The sequence below is a fragment of the Pelodiscus sinensis genome, chromosome 16, assembly GCF_049634645.1.
Source record: "Pelodiscus sinensis isolate JC-2024 chromosome 16, ASM4963464v1, whole genome shotgun sequence".
In the NCBI taxonomy this organism is placed as follows: Eukaryota; Metazoa; Chordata; order Testudines; family Trionychidae; genus Pelodiscus; species Pelodiscus sinensis.
Window position 1 is genome coordinate 6,080,039 of NC_134726.1, and position 12,924 is coordinate 6,092,962.

The window sequence follows — 12,924 nt, forward strand, 5'->3', positions numbered from 1 at the left end:
GTGAGGGTTCTGTGTAGAAGCTCTCCTACATCGGTCATCTCCATGTGCCCCTTCAGTGCTGCCATCGGGGTAGTTCAGGGGCTGCAGTGTCGGTACTATTGGCAAACAAAAAAGGATTGAAAAGTCTCCTTCTGGCTGAAGTTGTGCTCCCACTACAGGTTGAACCTCTCTGGTCCAGCAACATCTGTGGGCCAGCATGATTTTAGTCAGCTGGAAATCCACTTACCATGGGCGAGGCCAAGTTTCTTCACAGTCCAATAAAATTTGTTTCCAGCCACCTGTCCTGGCTTTGTGCTGTTCTTTAGCTCTAATTTACCCGTAAATGTCTTCTAAGGGCCCAGCAAGCAGTGGCAGCGTTGGTGATGCTGCCAGACAATATTGACCTCCCGTGGTCCGGCAAATTCTCTAGTTTGGCACAGGACAGGTCCCAAGGGTGCCGGATTACAGAGGTTCATCCTGTCGTTTGTAGATCCTGGGCAGAGGCCATGGTTAAGGTTTATCCAGTGACCATAGGCCCAAGTGGGACACAGGTATGTGATGCAGCATGAAATCCCTCAACTGCTGCTCTCTGGCTGAGGTAGTCAGCAGGCACGTCCCACTGCTTTACCCTCTTTCCTTGGGGATTTCAGGCGTTGTCTGGAAACTCTGGCAGAAGCCTGGGAAAGCTGAGCATTCGTCCCGAATTCCTGGAGCTGTTCTGGAAATGGAAACTGCCAGCAACTTCTCCCTGGGAACGCCCCAGGGCTTCTGAGTGTGATGGCTTTTCCCACAGCCCTCTAGGCTTCTAGACCTTCCAAACTGTTTCTCAAGCCACTGTTACTGGGAATTGGGGAATAGGCCCCCAGAGGGGCAGTAACTCCCTGTTATGGTGCGGCACAGTGGAGTCCAAAACAACACCGCCACTGTGCTGCTGCCTTCTTGATGCCATTTTGTGGTTCAGTTAGCAAGGGCTCATGTCTCCGGCATGGGCGCAAGACCGACTGCTCGTGTATGGGCTGCTGCTTTCTCCCTGCAGGACTCTTTGCCCCTACGGGTTTCATAGATGGGAGCCCGGTCAGTGAGTGCTAACCGGATCACAGCTAACTTCCTGGGGCTGCTAGGATTCTTCCACTCGATTAGCTCTTACCTGGCCTACACTCCTGGGTATCACAGTTACATAATCAAATTACAGCCTTCTGTTACTAGGAGCCCTGCCCTCCTCCTGGCTCGGGGACCCGTTATGTGATATCTGCCTCGCTCGCTGGGGGCTCACTTGCCTGCGCCCTGTTCGCTTGCTGCTGGTGTCGGATGCCCTGGGGCCTGTCGCCACACTGTTGGGCCTGCCTCTCTTCGATTTCAGTGCTGGTGCTGTTTCTCTAGGCTCCAGTGTCGTATGGATTTAAAGAGTTAAGTGTTTCTCTAGCTGAGCGTGAGACTCTCTCTAGCTACCAGCTAACACTAATCTTCATTCAGGTACTCACATTATCTAAAGATTTTGAACTGAGGGGCTGTTCTCTCTGTATTCTCCTCTGCTGTCCCCACCCCAATATTGAGATCCCTAGGTGCTTCCCTGTAGGAGGGCCAAGTAGCTTTCTTGTAGAAATCTTCCTGGAGCTGATGGCTGTATTGGCGCTTAGAGCCTTTTAGCTCCATTTCACCTCCAATCCTTGGCTTACAGCGGGGATTAGCTGCTCTGTGTCCTAACAGCTGAGTTCAGTGCTGGGCGACAGCCTGTTCAGTGCCTGCTTAGCACTGGAATTTGAGTGGGGTAGGAGCAGCGTGGAGTAGACCCGGAGTCTCTCTTCTGTGGGCCTCCTGTTCTTAGACACTTGGTGTTAACAGCAGGGGAAGGACTGAGAGAGGAGGAACTCACACCACAAGCTTTTTCTACGGGTGTATGGATTCGTGTGTGTGTGTGTGTGTGTGTGTGTGTGTGTGAAACACCCAGTGAAAGAGGTGGTGGAGGAATTCTGAGGGGAGCCACGAGGGGCGGCTTGGATAAAGGAAGGGTGGAGGTTTGTAACCGAGGCAACTATTTTCCTTCGTGTCACTGTAGCAGTTGGTGTTGTCACTTGTCAGCTGGTGTGATTCTTAGTTAAGTGGTAGGCAGTTCGGAAGCCCTCTGGCTGTTGTCTTCACGGGGATTAAGCAGTGTCTTAAATCCCATGTGCCGGACTAAGAGCTGCAGCACCAGATATTGGGTGCTGGTGGGCGACATGGAGAGCAGATAGAATTCAGGCTGCTGAGCTGCCTATGGGCTTCCTTCTCCCAGACGGTCAAGCAGCTCCTTGCTGTAGCTCTGTCTCACCTGCTGAACTTGTGCTTCTGTTGGTAAGTTGCATTTGGGCTCTGCTGCAAATACCACTTAATGGTGTTGAGAAGCAGGAACATACAAGTCTTATAAGGAAGACAGTGGGGCCTAGTGGATACAGCATTACACTGAGACAAGGGAGACCTGGATCCTATACCTGACTGCTGGTCGGTGATCTCAAGCAATTCACCCCTTTATCCCCATTTTACAGTTAGGGAAACTGAGGCACAATTATACCAACCTCCTTTTGCACAGCACTTTGTGGTCTAGTGACCAAATGTGAAGTAGGGTGATGCTTGTTAGATTTTAACACTGAACACTTCATTTCTAACAGCCATGCTTCTCTTCCCGTTGCAGGCATGCAGTAAAAATGGTGCAGAAGTACCAGTCCCCTGTTCGAGTCTACAAATACCCCTTTGAGCTCGTCATGGCGGTGAGTGATGTTGCATTTCTCCTCCTCTTACAGCTGAACTCTCGACAGCAGCCTCGGGCTTACGTGGCGTCAGGTGGTAGGGCTGCAGGGCGAAGCCATGGGTTTGTTTAGAGCAGGGTGGCCAATCTAGGCCTGTGGGCCATACACGGCCCCTTGGAGCATTTCAGAAGGCCTGCAGCCTGCTTCAGCACAGAATACTAATGGCAGGTTCATTAGCATTTTGTCATGTTTACATCCTATTGATTCTGATGTGTAATTAGACCAAATGGTGCATACGAAGTGAACTTAAAATCCCCCTTCTTGATTTTATATTTTAAGGCTTATTGCATCTGTTTTGGGCCCCCACCAGGTTGTGCTTGGCCTTGTGAGTGCTGTGTAATAAGACAGGGTATCTCTCATTTTTAGACGCCTTTTCTTCAGGGTCTAGACTCCTGCCATCGCGATCTTCTCTGCTCACTGCTGTATTCCAGAAATAATCAAAATCTGCTTTGGTCCAAGTGTTTCAATCTAGTACAATGAGTTCATTAGATTATTTCTTGCCCGTGGGCATCAGAACCGTGTCAGGAGGAGGGGTGGGGAGAACGTGCCATCTGTGCTGGTTAGATTTTTTTTTTTTTTTTTTTACCCTGTTTGCTTCACTGAAGGGGCGTGCGTGCACAGGTCACTGAGCAGCCATCTGTAAGATGGAGCTGCAGCCTTCCCAGCTGATCCTGAAAGCCAGCGGGACTGGGGTTGGTAAAGGCTGCCCACGCCTGTGCCAGGGCGCACAGCCAGCTGGACTTGGCTAAGCCCCGGTTCAAGGAACTATCTTTGGATATGCCCAACTTCCACACACGCCATCGGACTTAGAAACCACTCCCGCTGAGAGGGGAATATTACTCATCCAACATCCATGAGCCAGTTCTATAGGTGTCTCTGATCCTGGTCAAGCTGAGGTGAGGCCTGTATATGGGGAGTGAGTAGATAAGTGTGATTAGAGCTGATTAAAAATGTGGGAGAGGGAATTGGATATTGTGTGTGCAGATTTTTTTTTCCATTGGAAGCTTGACACTTTTTTCCCATCCAAAGTCTTGTACAAGAGAATCTTGAGATTCACAATCGCTGTTTGCGGTTCTGTGTGTGCGTGGGTTGCCTGGACTGGGTGAGGGGGGGAGACAAGGGCTGGGAGTCATGAGGAACTCGCCACAGCTGCTAGGCCCCGTGGTGAGTTTGGGGGCCAGGAGCCATGGCTCCCAGTATTTGCAAATTTCACCATTCCTGGTGGATGCATCCACCACAAATGGTCTTTTTTTTGAACTACAGTTAACCCTAGCTAACCAGTTTTATGCAATGCTGTTCCCATCAGGATGGGAAAAGACAAGGAGTCTCGTTCTGCAGGTGGGCAGCTTTTGCTGCTACTTCCGATGCGATGTTTGACTCAATTACCGATCTCTTTGGAGTGAGCCGAGTGGCCCTTGGCTGAGCTTGCGCCTCCCTCTGGGAGACAGAGGGCAGCTGGTTGCTCAGCCCAGAGGCCCACATGTGCGTCCATCTTGTTCAAGGGCTGTGTAGCTGCTTGGGAGCCTTTCTGAGATGGAACATTGCCTGTATGTTCCATGTGCCCTTCCTACTAAACTAGGACCCTGGTGTAGTCCCCTTACTATAGAAGCCTCTGACTTTTACTGGGAGAATCCTTTGTGCTGCAGTCTAGCTCTAGAGACTACAACTCCCATGAGCCCTTGGCAGCGGGGGGGGGGGGAATGAATGAGGGGGGGCAGGGAGTGGAAGGAGGCAAACTATTGTACTCTTCCAGGCAGTGCAGGGAGAGGGTTCCTGGGCTCCAGTTCAGAGAGAGGACCCAGATGGCTGTTGTGGAGCCTTTTCCAGTCCAGGAGCTGCTGCTGGAAGCTAGAGCCTGCTGGGGCTTTGATCTATCAGGCTGCTTCATGGGCTGTTGGTGACTGTGCCTGGAGGTGAGAGACCCTGGTTATGACTGAGAAGGGCCTGCATAGAAGGTACTGTGAGTAACTGGGGCTGTTTGGGAAAGTGTTGCCTGGGACGGAGCACAGAAGACAGACTGACCCTGGGTCCAAAGAGAGCCAGAGTGATCTGCCCAGTGAACCAGAGCTGCTGACATATGGTGGGGCCAGCTTCAGTGGCAGAGGGATTGTGTAGTTTGCTGCCTGGACTGACACATACACAACCTGCACAGGGCTGTCTCCACTCCAGCCTCAGCTCTTCAAGCGCGCCCATGTGAACACGCATCTGGGAGTCAGAGATCCAGAGTGCTCACTCTGGGGAGGGTACGTGGTGGCAGGGTAAATGCCAGTTGTTTCATTTATTTGTCCACTTGAATTGATTTTAGTCTAACTCCTGTTTCTTTAGGTTGTTGAGTAAAGGTGTGTTATGTCTAACTGAATGCATTAGAATTATCTTATTTAGAATTGTTTGAGTTGGATCCAGATTATTGGAATACGTTATTCCTGGAGGCTCCCAAGGTACACCATTCGGTGTGTACGGGGTCAGCCAGCTGGAGGCACTGCCATTGCATATTCCTTTAGGAGCAAGGGAGTGGATAGGGCATCCCCAACTCGCCAATATCGCCGCTGAGGTACTCAGGAACTCCTTTAATAAAAAACCATCAGGCACACAGGTGAATGTTGCCTGCTCCCAAGTAACCCAGGAGGATAGAGGGAGTTACGCTGGCTTTTCCTAGTGGCTGGTGGAGATGGTGCATCCAGGGGGAAGCATTTTTGGGTTGGAGTGTCTCGTGGCTGGAGGGTGCATAGCATGCCCTGTTCACTAGAGTGGTCTGCAGCCTTGGATTCCCCTGGTGCCTTTGCTTGGCATGTTGCTGTACAACTGGTCTGGGACCTGGCTCTCTGAAACTGCCCCTCGTCCTGCCTCTTGCCCCAGCTGTGCCCCAGCTGCCCCGCTCACCCTGCCCCAAATCCGCCACTGCCTGGCATGCTCGGGCAGTTGGTGCCTATGTTTTTTGACTGCACCGTTATGGAGGTGAGGTGCTGTCAGAGCTGAGAGGAGTTCTGGTCCCAGGAGGCTCCTTCCCAACCAGTCTCGTTGTTGGCTGCTGGAGCGATTTGCTTTCTGACCTTGCTAATTGACACCCCCAGCTACCAGGGCCACGTGTGCTATGGACTTGGTAAAACCTGTCCCAGGCTAACGAAGCACGTGGCTTGCCCTGGTGGGAGCTTTCTGTGTCTTCCCTTCGGCGCAGCCCCCCCATGTAACCAACACCGAAGCGTTGTTTGAGAGAGGTGTGAACCGCAGCACTCGTGCCAGATGTGCATGTGCTTCTCAGCACTGTCGCAGCCTCACTTAGGATCACCCTGGTGCCGGATGCTTGTCAGTAAATTGCCTGCTAATGCAGGATGGTCGCCTCTAGACGCATCCTCCGTAAGCTTGTTAGCAGGACTCCTGGGGGCCAGGCCTCGATGGGTTTATTTCTGAGTGGTTTCGTTGGGTAGACCGCAAGAGCAAAGAGCACAGAACTGCTCGCTCGCTGGGGGTTGAAGATTTCAGGAACTAAAAGCATCGAAGGTGCCTTGCATTCCCTCTGCAAAGGTATTAGGTGCATTTTTAAAAGGGGGAAACTGAGGCACGGGTGCCGGTTTTTTGTGCAAGTGTGAGGCCTTTAAAGAGTACAGTCTTGCCTCTCCCAGGGAGTCAGTTGCCCAGCCAGGAGTGGAGCTAAGGTCTGTTTAGGCCCAGTGCCCTCCCTGTCGGGCCTTGCGTGCTGTCCGTGTGAAGGCTGAAGTTGCAGACTCTAGAGACGCTGAGACTCAAACCTAGTGACAGGGGCTCAGTCCGAGCGCAGTGTGGCTTATCTGATTAGCTGGATTTAGACGCGCTGCTCCGTTGGCGTGGGAGGCCGGGAGCATTGTGCACAGCTGTGATGTGCTAACTCTCGCTTGGTGGCCGCTCCGCAGGGAGAGTGGGAGTAACGTGAAATAAGCCTGCTCTTCAGCAAGTGGCTTCAGTAAACCCGGCTTTGCCGTGCGCTTTGGCACCGGGAGGCCCCCAATGGCCATGGGCGACATCCAGAGTGCAATGAATCCATGCAAGGATGGAAGGGTTGGCATCAGGAGAGCTGAGTTCAACTCCTAGTTGCTTGATGTTAAGGTCCTGTGTGACGTTGGGCTTCCTATGGGTCTGCCTCAGTTCTCCATCTGTAAAATGGGCATGATGGTGGTACATGTCTCCTCAGGTTGTGAGCCTTGTGAGGTAAGGAGGGTACAGACACTGCTCGGCACAATATGTTGTCTGTTGACAGAAGACGTGCAGACAGGGAAGGGTTGTAGGTCAGTTATAAATACTGGACTGTAAAGTTGACCGCATTGCTGCATCCAAGTGATAAGGTTTGAGTCCCCAGTTGGCTAATAGTGTGAGTCTAGCTGCAGATCTTAGCCTGGCAAAGAAAAGGTCCATGTTACACACCGCTTTGCTTCTGCAGCCTACGTTTTCAAGCTTGGTCCCGTTAGCAAGAGAGCATCCCTCCCTTCAGAGCCCTTTAAGGCTGTTGCAATGCTGCAGCTAACGGGTGCGCTCTGTGCCGAGTGGCCGCCGAGGTCAGGCGGAGGAAGCGCAAGAGATGTTGGCCTGCAGGTGCTTGTTGCCCAAGGGCCAAGCAGGCAGTTGTGCAAATGACACACAGCAGATCTTGGCAGCCTGCGCGCGTTCCCTGCTCCTCGGGCGTTGCTGTGACGAAGACAGTGACGCAGTTTTCAGAGCGTGTCTGAACTGGCCTCTCTGGCTCACGCTAGCCTGGAGTATCTGTGATGAGCAAGATGCGGAAACGCGGGTTCCCAAATAACGGTCCCCGTGCGTTGCCAGGAGCTGAGTAACACAGGCTGCCAGCACCGCTCGTGACACTGCCTAGTTCAGATCTGTGCAGTGCTTCAAAATGGGTGTTACCATGGGAAACCGAGGCTTATGTTAATGATGTAATTAAAAATATAGAAATAGTCTTCGGAGTGCAGACCAATGATCTTTCTACCTGGATACCTGGCATGGGCCATTTTTGGACACAGCAGGTTAGAGGGAGGTGGTCTCTCCTTTCTCCCACTCGCCAGCCTGCCCCTTTAGTTCCTGAATTATCCTTAATGTGACTCGCCGAAGCTAGAGGGTCTTGAAATATCTCTGAGCCCACACAAATCCAGCTGTCCTACGACCTACTTCAATGTGACCTGATGGCTCGAGGCAACGTTTCCACATTGTGCTGATGCAGCACAAACGGCGCAACCTCCTCGTGCCCAGATTTTTCCTCCTTGGATAGGCACCAAAAGTGACAGCCCTGGTTACACGCTGACTTGGCTGCCTTCGCTTGTCCAGTTTCTAGGCCCCAGCTGTAGCGTCCCTCCATTCTTGAGAGCGAGAGAACAGTCGTCAGTTGGAGCAGACAGCCTTTCTGCATTCCTCTCTAGCTGGTGGTGTGGGCTGGCTCCCACGTACTGAATATGAAGTGCTTGATAAATGCTCTTTGCTGCTAAAAGCAAATGAGAGTAGCTATTTGATTCAGCCCAGGCTCTGAGAAACAGCTGCGGGTTGCATTTGTTCACTCTGGGCTTTTTTTAATATGTATTTTTGGGGGAATGTCAATCTTTCTGCTACCGGTGCTAAGCATGTGGTGCGGAGTCACGTTGTAGCAGAGGCCTCTCTGGGCTAAGCAATATTTCACCTGAATAGCTGGGAGGCCCTAATCCCAGAACTACGTTCCTTTCGGGTGGATCCACCATCAAATTCATGTAAACGTTTTCTTTCACTCCAGGAGTGCACACCATGTCAGTCAGCCCACGCTTTTCCTTCCATCACCCTCCCCCCTCTTCTTGCTTGGAGCCACCTTCCCCTTGTTTTCGAACAATGTGGTCTCCTCACGCTGAGCAGGGTCATTGTAGGGCTGCACCAGGATGGGAGAGCTCTAAGGTTGTTTTCTCAGTGACACTTGTACTTACATCACTACTGGACCCCAGTACTCTGGTGTCGTGCCAGGGCTACTGTGCTGTTGGTGATGTTCTTATTCCTTGTAATCCAAGAGTGCCTAAACCTGTACGCGCTACATTGGGCAGAACAAGAAGATGGTCCCTGCCCTGACGAACTCAATTGGCAAGGTAAAATTGAGGACCCTGGGCACTTGTGGGTATCCAGTATTTCAGGCAGGTCACTTTTTTAGTAGGAGTATGATCCTTCTCTTACAAGTCCTGTGTGCTGGCAGTTTGCCTCCTCAGTGCGTGTGTGTCCCAGGATACATCGGGCAAGACCTCTGCCTTTATTCCATCACAGAATAACCCCTGCAGTTGGTTTCATCCTGTAGACTTTTGCACTCTGTCCTCCTGCATCTGGCTAAGGAGACATACAGTCCACAAATGGCCAGACCGGAAGATGGGTATTGGTTACCTCCTGCCTGAAGGGAACCTCTCCAAATTGTTGCCTGCTGGGCACTTGCCTTAATTCCACATCTTATGAGCATCATTTGCTCCTCTTAACTCCTCTGGTATTATCCACACATGCACTTCACAATGGATAGGAGCAGTGAACGACTGAGTGGAGACGGCTCGTGTTGCCCTTTGGTGAACTATTATGCAGAGATCCAACCCAGCGGATGCTTGTATAACTGTAGGTGCACCCTGTGTGTCTCCTGCCTGTTGGCATCAAGGGGTCCTTAGGCTGCAACCTGCTTCCTTGGTAGGTTGGTATTTAAAGCTTAAGCGAACAAAGGCAAATACTGCAGCATGGTGGTGTGACTGGCATGGTGTTGCCTGTGGGTGGGAGATGGTGCAGGCCAGTGACTTTCAGGATCAGTGGCATCCAGCTGCAGGGCACATCAGGGTCCGGGAGGGTCTGCTGTGTTGCCCAGGGTGGAAGCATTGTAATATTCAGCTGGAGTTAACTGAACCCTTTCTTTCCCTGGGCCTGAAGGAATGAGGCAGATCACTGGCTCCCATCCAGAAGGTGCTAATGCTTGATCAGTGTTCGCAGCCCTGGAGTCCAGTGGTTCTCGTACAGGCAGCTTCATTGCTTGAGCAGAAATCCTCCAGAACGGCTTTGTGTATTTTTGGAGGGTTTTCTCCCCCGGTGGAGTTCTGCCTCCTGCACCTTCCCCCTACCCATGTTTTCTGGTGTTACCCTGGGACAGACAACAGACAGGCGCCTCTTATGCAGAACATAATGGAGATTCTTTATTCCATCGGCTGGACACGTACACGGCCCTTGGCGTTCTGCTAGGCTAACCCATAGATCCTGAGCTGCCATGTGTCCCCACGCAGGGTCTGCCGAAGTGCTGGCCTGGTTTAAGCAGACGGGAGTGCTGGCAAGAGCACCCCTCTCTTAGGGCCATGTGCTGTGGCTGATCCAGCATCAGAACCCTAGAACCACAGGGACTGTAAGGGTCGTCTTGTCTAACCCCCTGCCAAAACGCAGGATTTGTGGTGTCTAAGCCCTCCAAGACAGATGGCTCCAGCCTCCTTTTGAAAACCTCCAGGGAAAGAAATTCCACCATCTCTCTAGCTACTCTGTTCCATGAGGGAGGGCCCCATCTCTCCCTAATCAGTCACCCCCCCTCTCCTCCAGTTCTCCCTAATCGGTTACCACCCCCAAGCTAGACATAGCTACTAAAGAACAATGCAACAGCCCTCTCCTCTCCTCCTCTGGTGCCGATACTGCTTTGGAGGTTTTTCAGCCCAAAACTTGCCACCACACCTCTTCTCCCCCCCTCCCGCCCCGCCCTAAGGCTCTTCTGCCCTGGGGAGTTGTGTTGTGCTGGAACACAACCTTGAGGAGTTGTGGTGACTTGCACAATGGTACATGGGCTGATCTACGCTGAGTCCCTATTGGTGCGGATGAGACTTGATGTGCTTGCTAGGCCCCTAACTGGTTTCTGCAGGGGGGAGGGAACCTCCCCATCTTGATCTGTGTGCTTGGGCCTGTTTCTAAAACAGCAGCTTTTTCTCGGCAGATGCCACGTGAGCACAGAACTTCTCTGGAGCAGTATTTGGCAGACGTAATCAGATGCCGTTCCTCGGAGCCGTTCACAAACGGCACTGTGAGTGGGTGGGGGCCCTGGAGGCAAGGCAGGCAGAGAACTAGCATGAAGTTAGGTGCCTAACCTCTCTTTGTCCAGCCTGCTGGAGGATCTGTCTCCTGACACCCGAGATCCAAACCAGTCACTTCAGCGGTAGCGTGTATAACGGTGAATGTGTGACGCATCCCTCTAGCCTTAGTGAGGCGACTGGCATGCAGAGAAACTGCCATCCTGGGAACTGTTATGCAACCCTGTGCTGACTTACAGTATAATCCCCTTCAGTTTCCTTGCATGCACCGAGAGGATAATGTTCCCCTCAAGGATATGCTGCTGCAAGGCTCCACAACCTAATTCTGAGAGCGGCCTCGCCGGAAGAGGCAGGCACCCCTCGGGGCTCAGCAGGTTTTGGGCTGAAATGGCTGCCCATGTACAGCAGAGCTCCGCTGGTGAGGGGTGTATTGCTTGCTGCGATCGGCTGCCCGAGCACCAGTGCTGTTAGGGCCCGAAATAAGTCCAGGCTTCTGAGGCACATCTGTTGTGTAATCTGTTTACAAGGTCACTCGTCTGAAGGGTGATGGAATCCCACAGAGGAGAAGCAGGAGCGTTTGTGTAAAGATCAGATGCCCTGGTATGTGCACCCCTTCTCTGGGGCATACCGGAGAGCGGGAATGCGGTCTAGGGGGACAGGTGAGAGGCTACTCCAGGTATGGGAGGGTTGTATTGAGTCACGTACAGAGAAGGTGCATACCTTTATTCTGTGACGGGGTTGAGGGGAGAAGATGGAGGGCTGGGATGAGACTAGTGTAAGGGAGTGAACATGCGCCCTCTTTCAGAGGGAGTGTAAGGTTGACAGACATGTTCATTTCCTTTTGCTGTGAGAGATGGGGTGTGTGTGTGTGGGGGGGGGGGGTAACCTCCTCTCTCAAGGGTCTCTTGGTCTCCCTGGTGTAACCATGGCGCAGCCTCTGTTAGGAGCAGGGCAGCTGGAGTGAGAACTAAACCCGGCTTCCCGCCAAGAGCCTGGCTCAGCGGAGGGAGAGCGTGGGCAGCACAGGACACAGCCACCGGAGGAGGCAAAGACCTGGGGCCTCTCCTGGAAAGGAACTGGCACTGGGCAGTATTTGGCTGAACATGAGCTCTCTCTCCTGTACCGGGCTGACCCCTGTGGGGAGGAAGTGCGTTCCCTCAGACCCTAGCCATTCAAAAGTCTTGGGGGTAGCCGTGTTAGCCTGCAACTAAAAAACTTACCGAATGGCCCTGTAGCGCCTTAAAGCGGGGTGGGCAAAGGGGCCTCTGCGGGCCAGAACTGGCCCACCACGCCAGTAGAGATCTGGGAATGGGGGAGCACGTGAAACCTCCTCGCCCGCTAGGGATGCGCAGCGTGAGAAGGGATTGTCGACTGTCTTAGAGCAGCCAGCGGTGCGCTCTCGCTAGTGATTCTCCCTAGGCGTGGGGGGAGCAAAGACTTCATGTGCTCCTCCCACCCCCAGGCCAAATGGGGTCTCTGGGCAGGGGGGCATAAGTCTCCTGGCCCCACCCCTTCCTGTGAAGTGGCCCCCTTTTAAAAATTGTTGCCCACCCCTGCCTTTAGGGTTGCCAGATGGTTTAACAAAAAATACTGAACATTTTCTCTCCCCCCTCCAAAAAAAGCCCCCCTCTGAGAAAAGTGGGCACTGCCCCTTTAAATGGCCCCATGCTCCTCACTCTCCTGCCAGATGTGGCAGGGGAAAATTGTCCCCACCCGGGCTTCTGGCAGAGGGGGAACAGGAAATACCGGACACTTCACATGTCCAGTATTCTCTGGGTTTTTTTAACCAGACAGGGGACCCAAATAACAGACAGTCGGGGTGAAAATCGGACACCTGGCACCCCTACCTGCCTTAGACTATCTATATTTTTGTCTTTTTCTCCCTCCCCTCCTTTTTTTGCTCTATATTTGTACCTCTGGACCCCTTGCTCCATTCATCTGAAGAAGTGTGTTGTGCCCATTAAAGCTCATGCTAAAATCCAGTTAAGTCACTGTAAAATCAAAATGTCACTAGCCACATTACCAATACAGATTGTTGGAACTGATTTTTTTTTTTTTAAGATATTCAGTTGTCTTTTAATACTTTGTATAACATGGATCTCCTTCAGGGCCTAGATCCTACGCCTACTGCTGCTCTGCCAACTCCTGAAGTAATGCTA

General features: G+C 52.3%; 1 protein-coding gene across 5 annotated transcripts in view; it reads left to right on the forward strand.

Moving 5' to 3' along the window:
• Positions 1-12,924, forward strand: part of SEC14L5 (SEC14 like lipid binding 5) — a 54,704-nt gene that overhangs the window by 6,332 nt on the left and 35,448 nt on the right. For all 5 annotated transcript variants that reach the window (XM_075899244.1, XM_075899248.1, XM_075899246.1 and 2 more), the window contains one exon: positions 2,648-2,723. In XM_075899244.1, coding sequence (XP_075755359.1) covers positions 2,661-2,723 — 63 coding nt within the window. In that variant the 5' untranslated portion in view covers positions 2,648-2,660. The remainder of the gene's footprint in view (positions 1-2,647; positions 2,724-12,924) is intronic.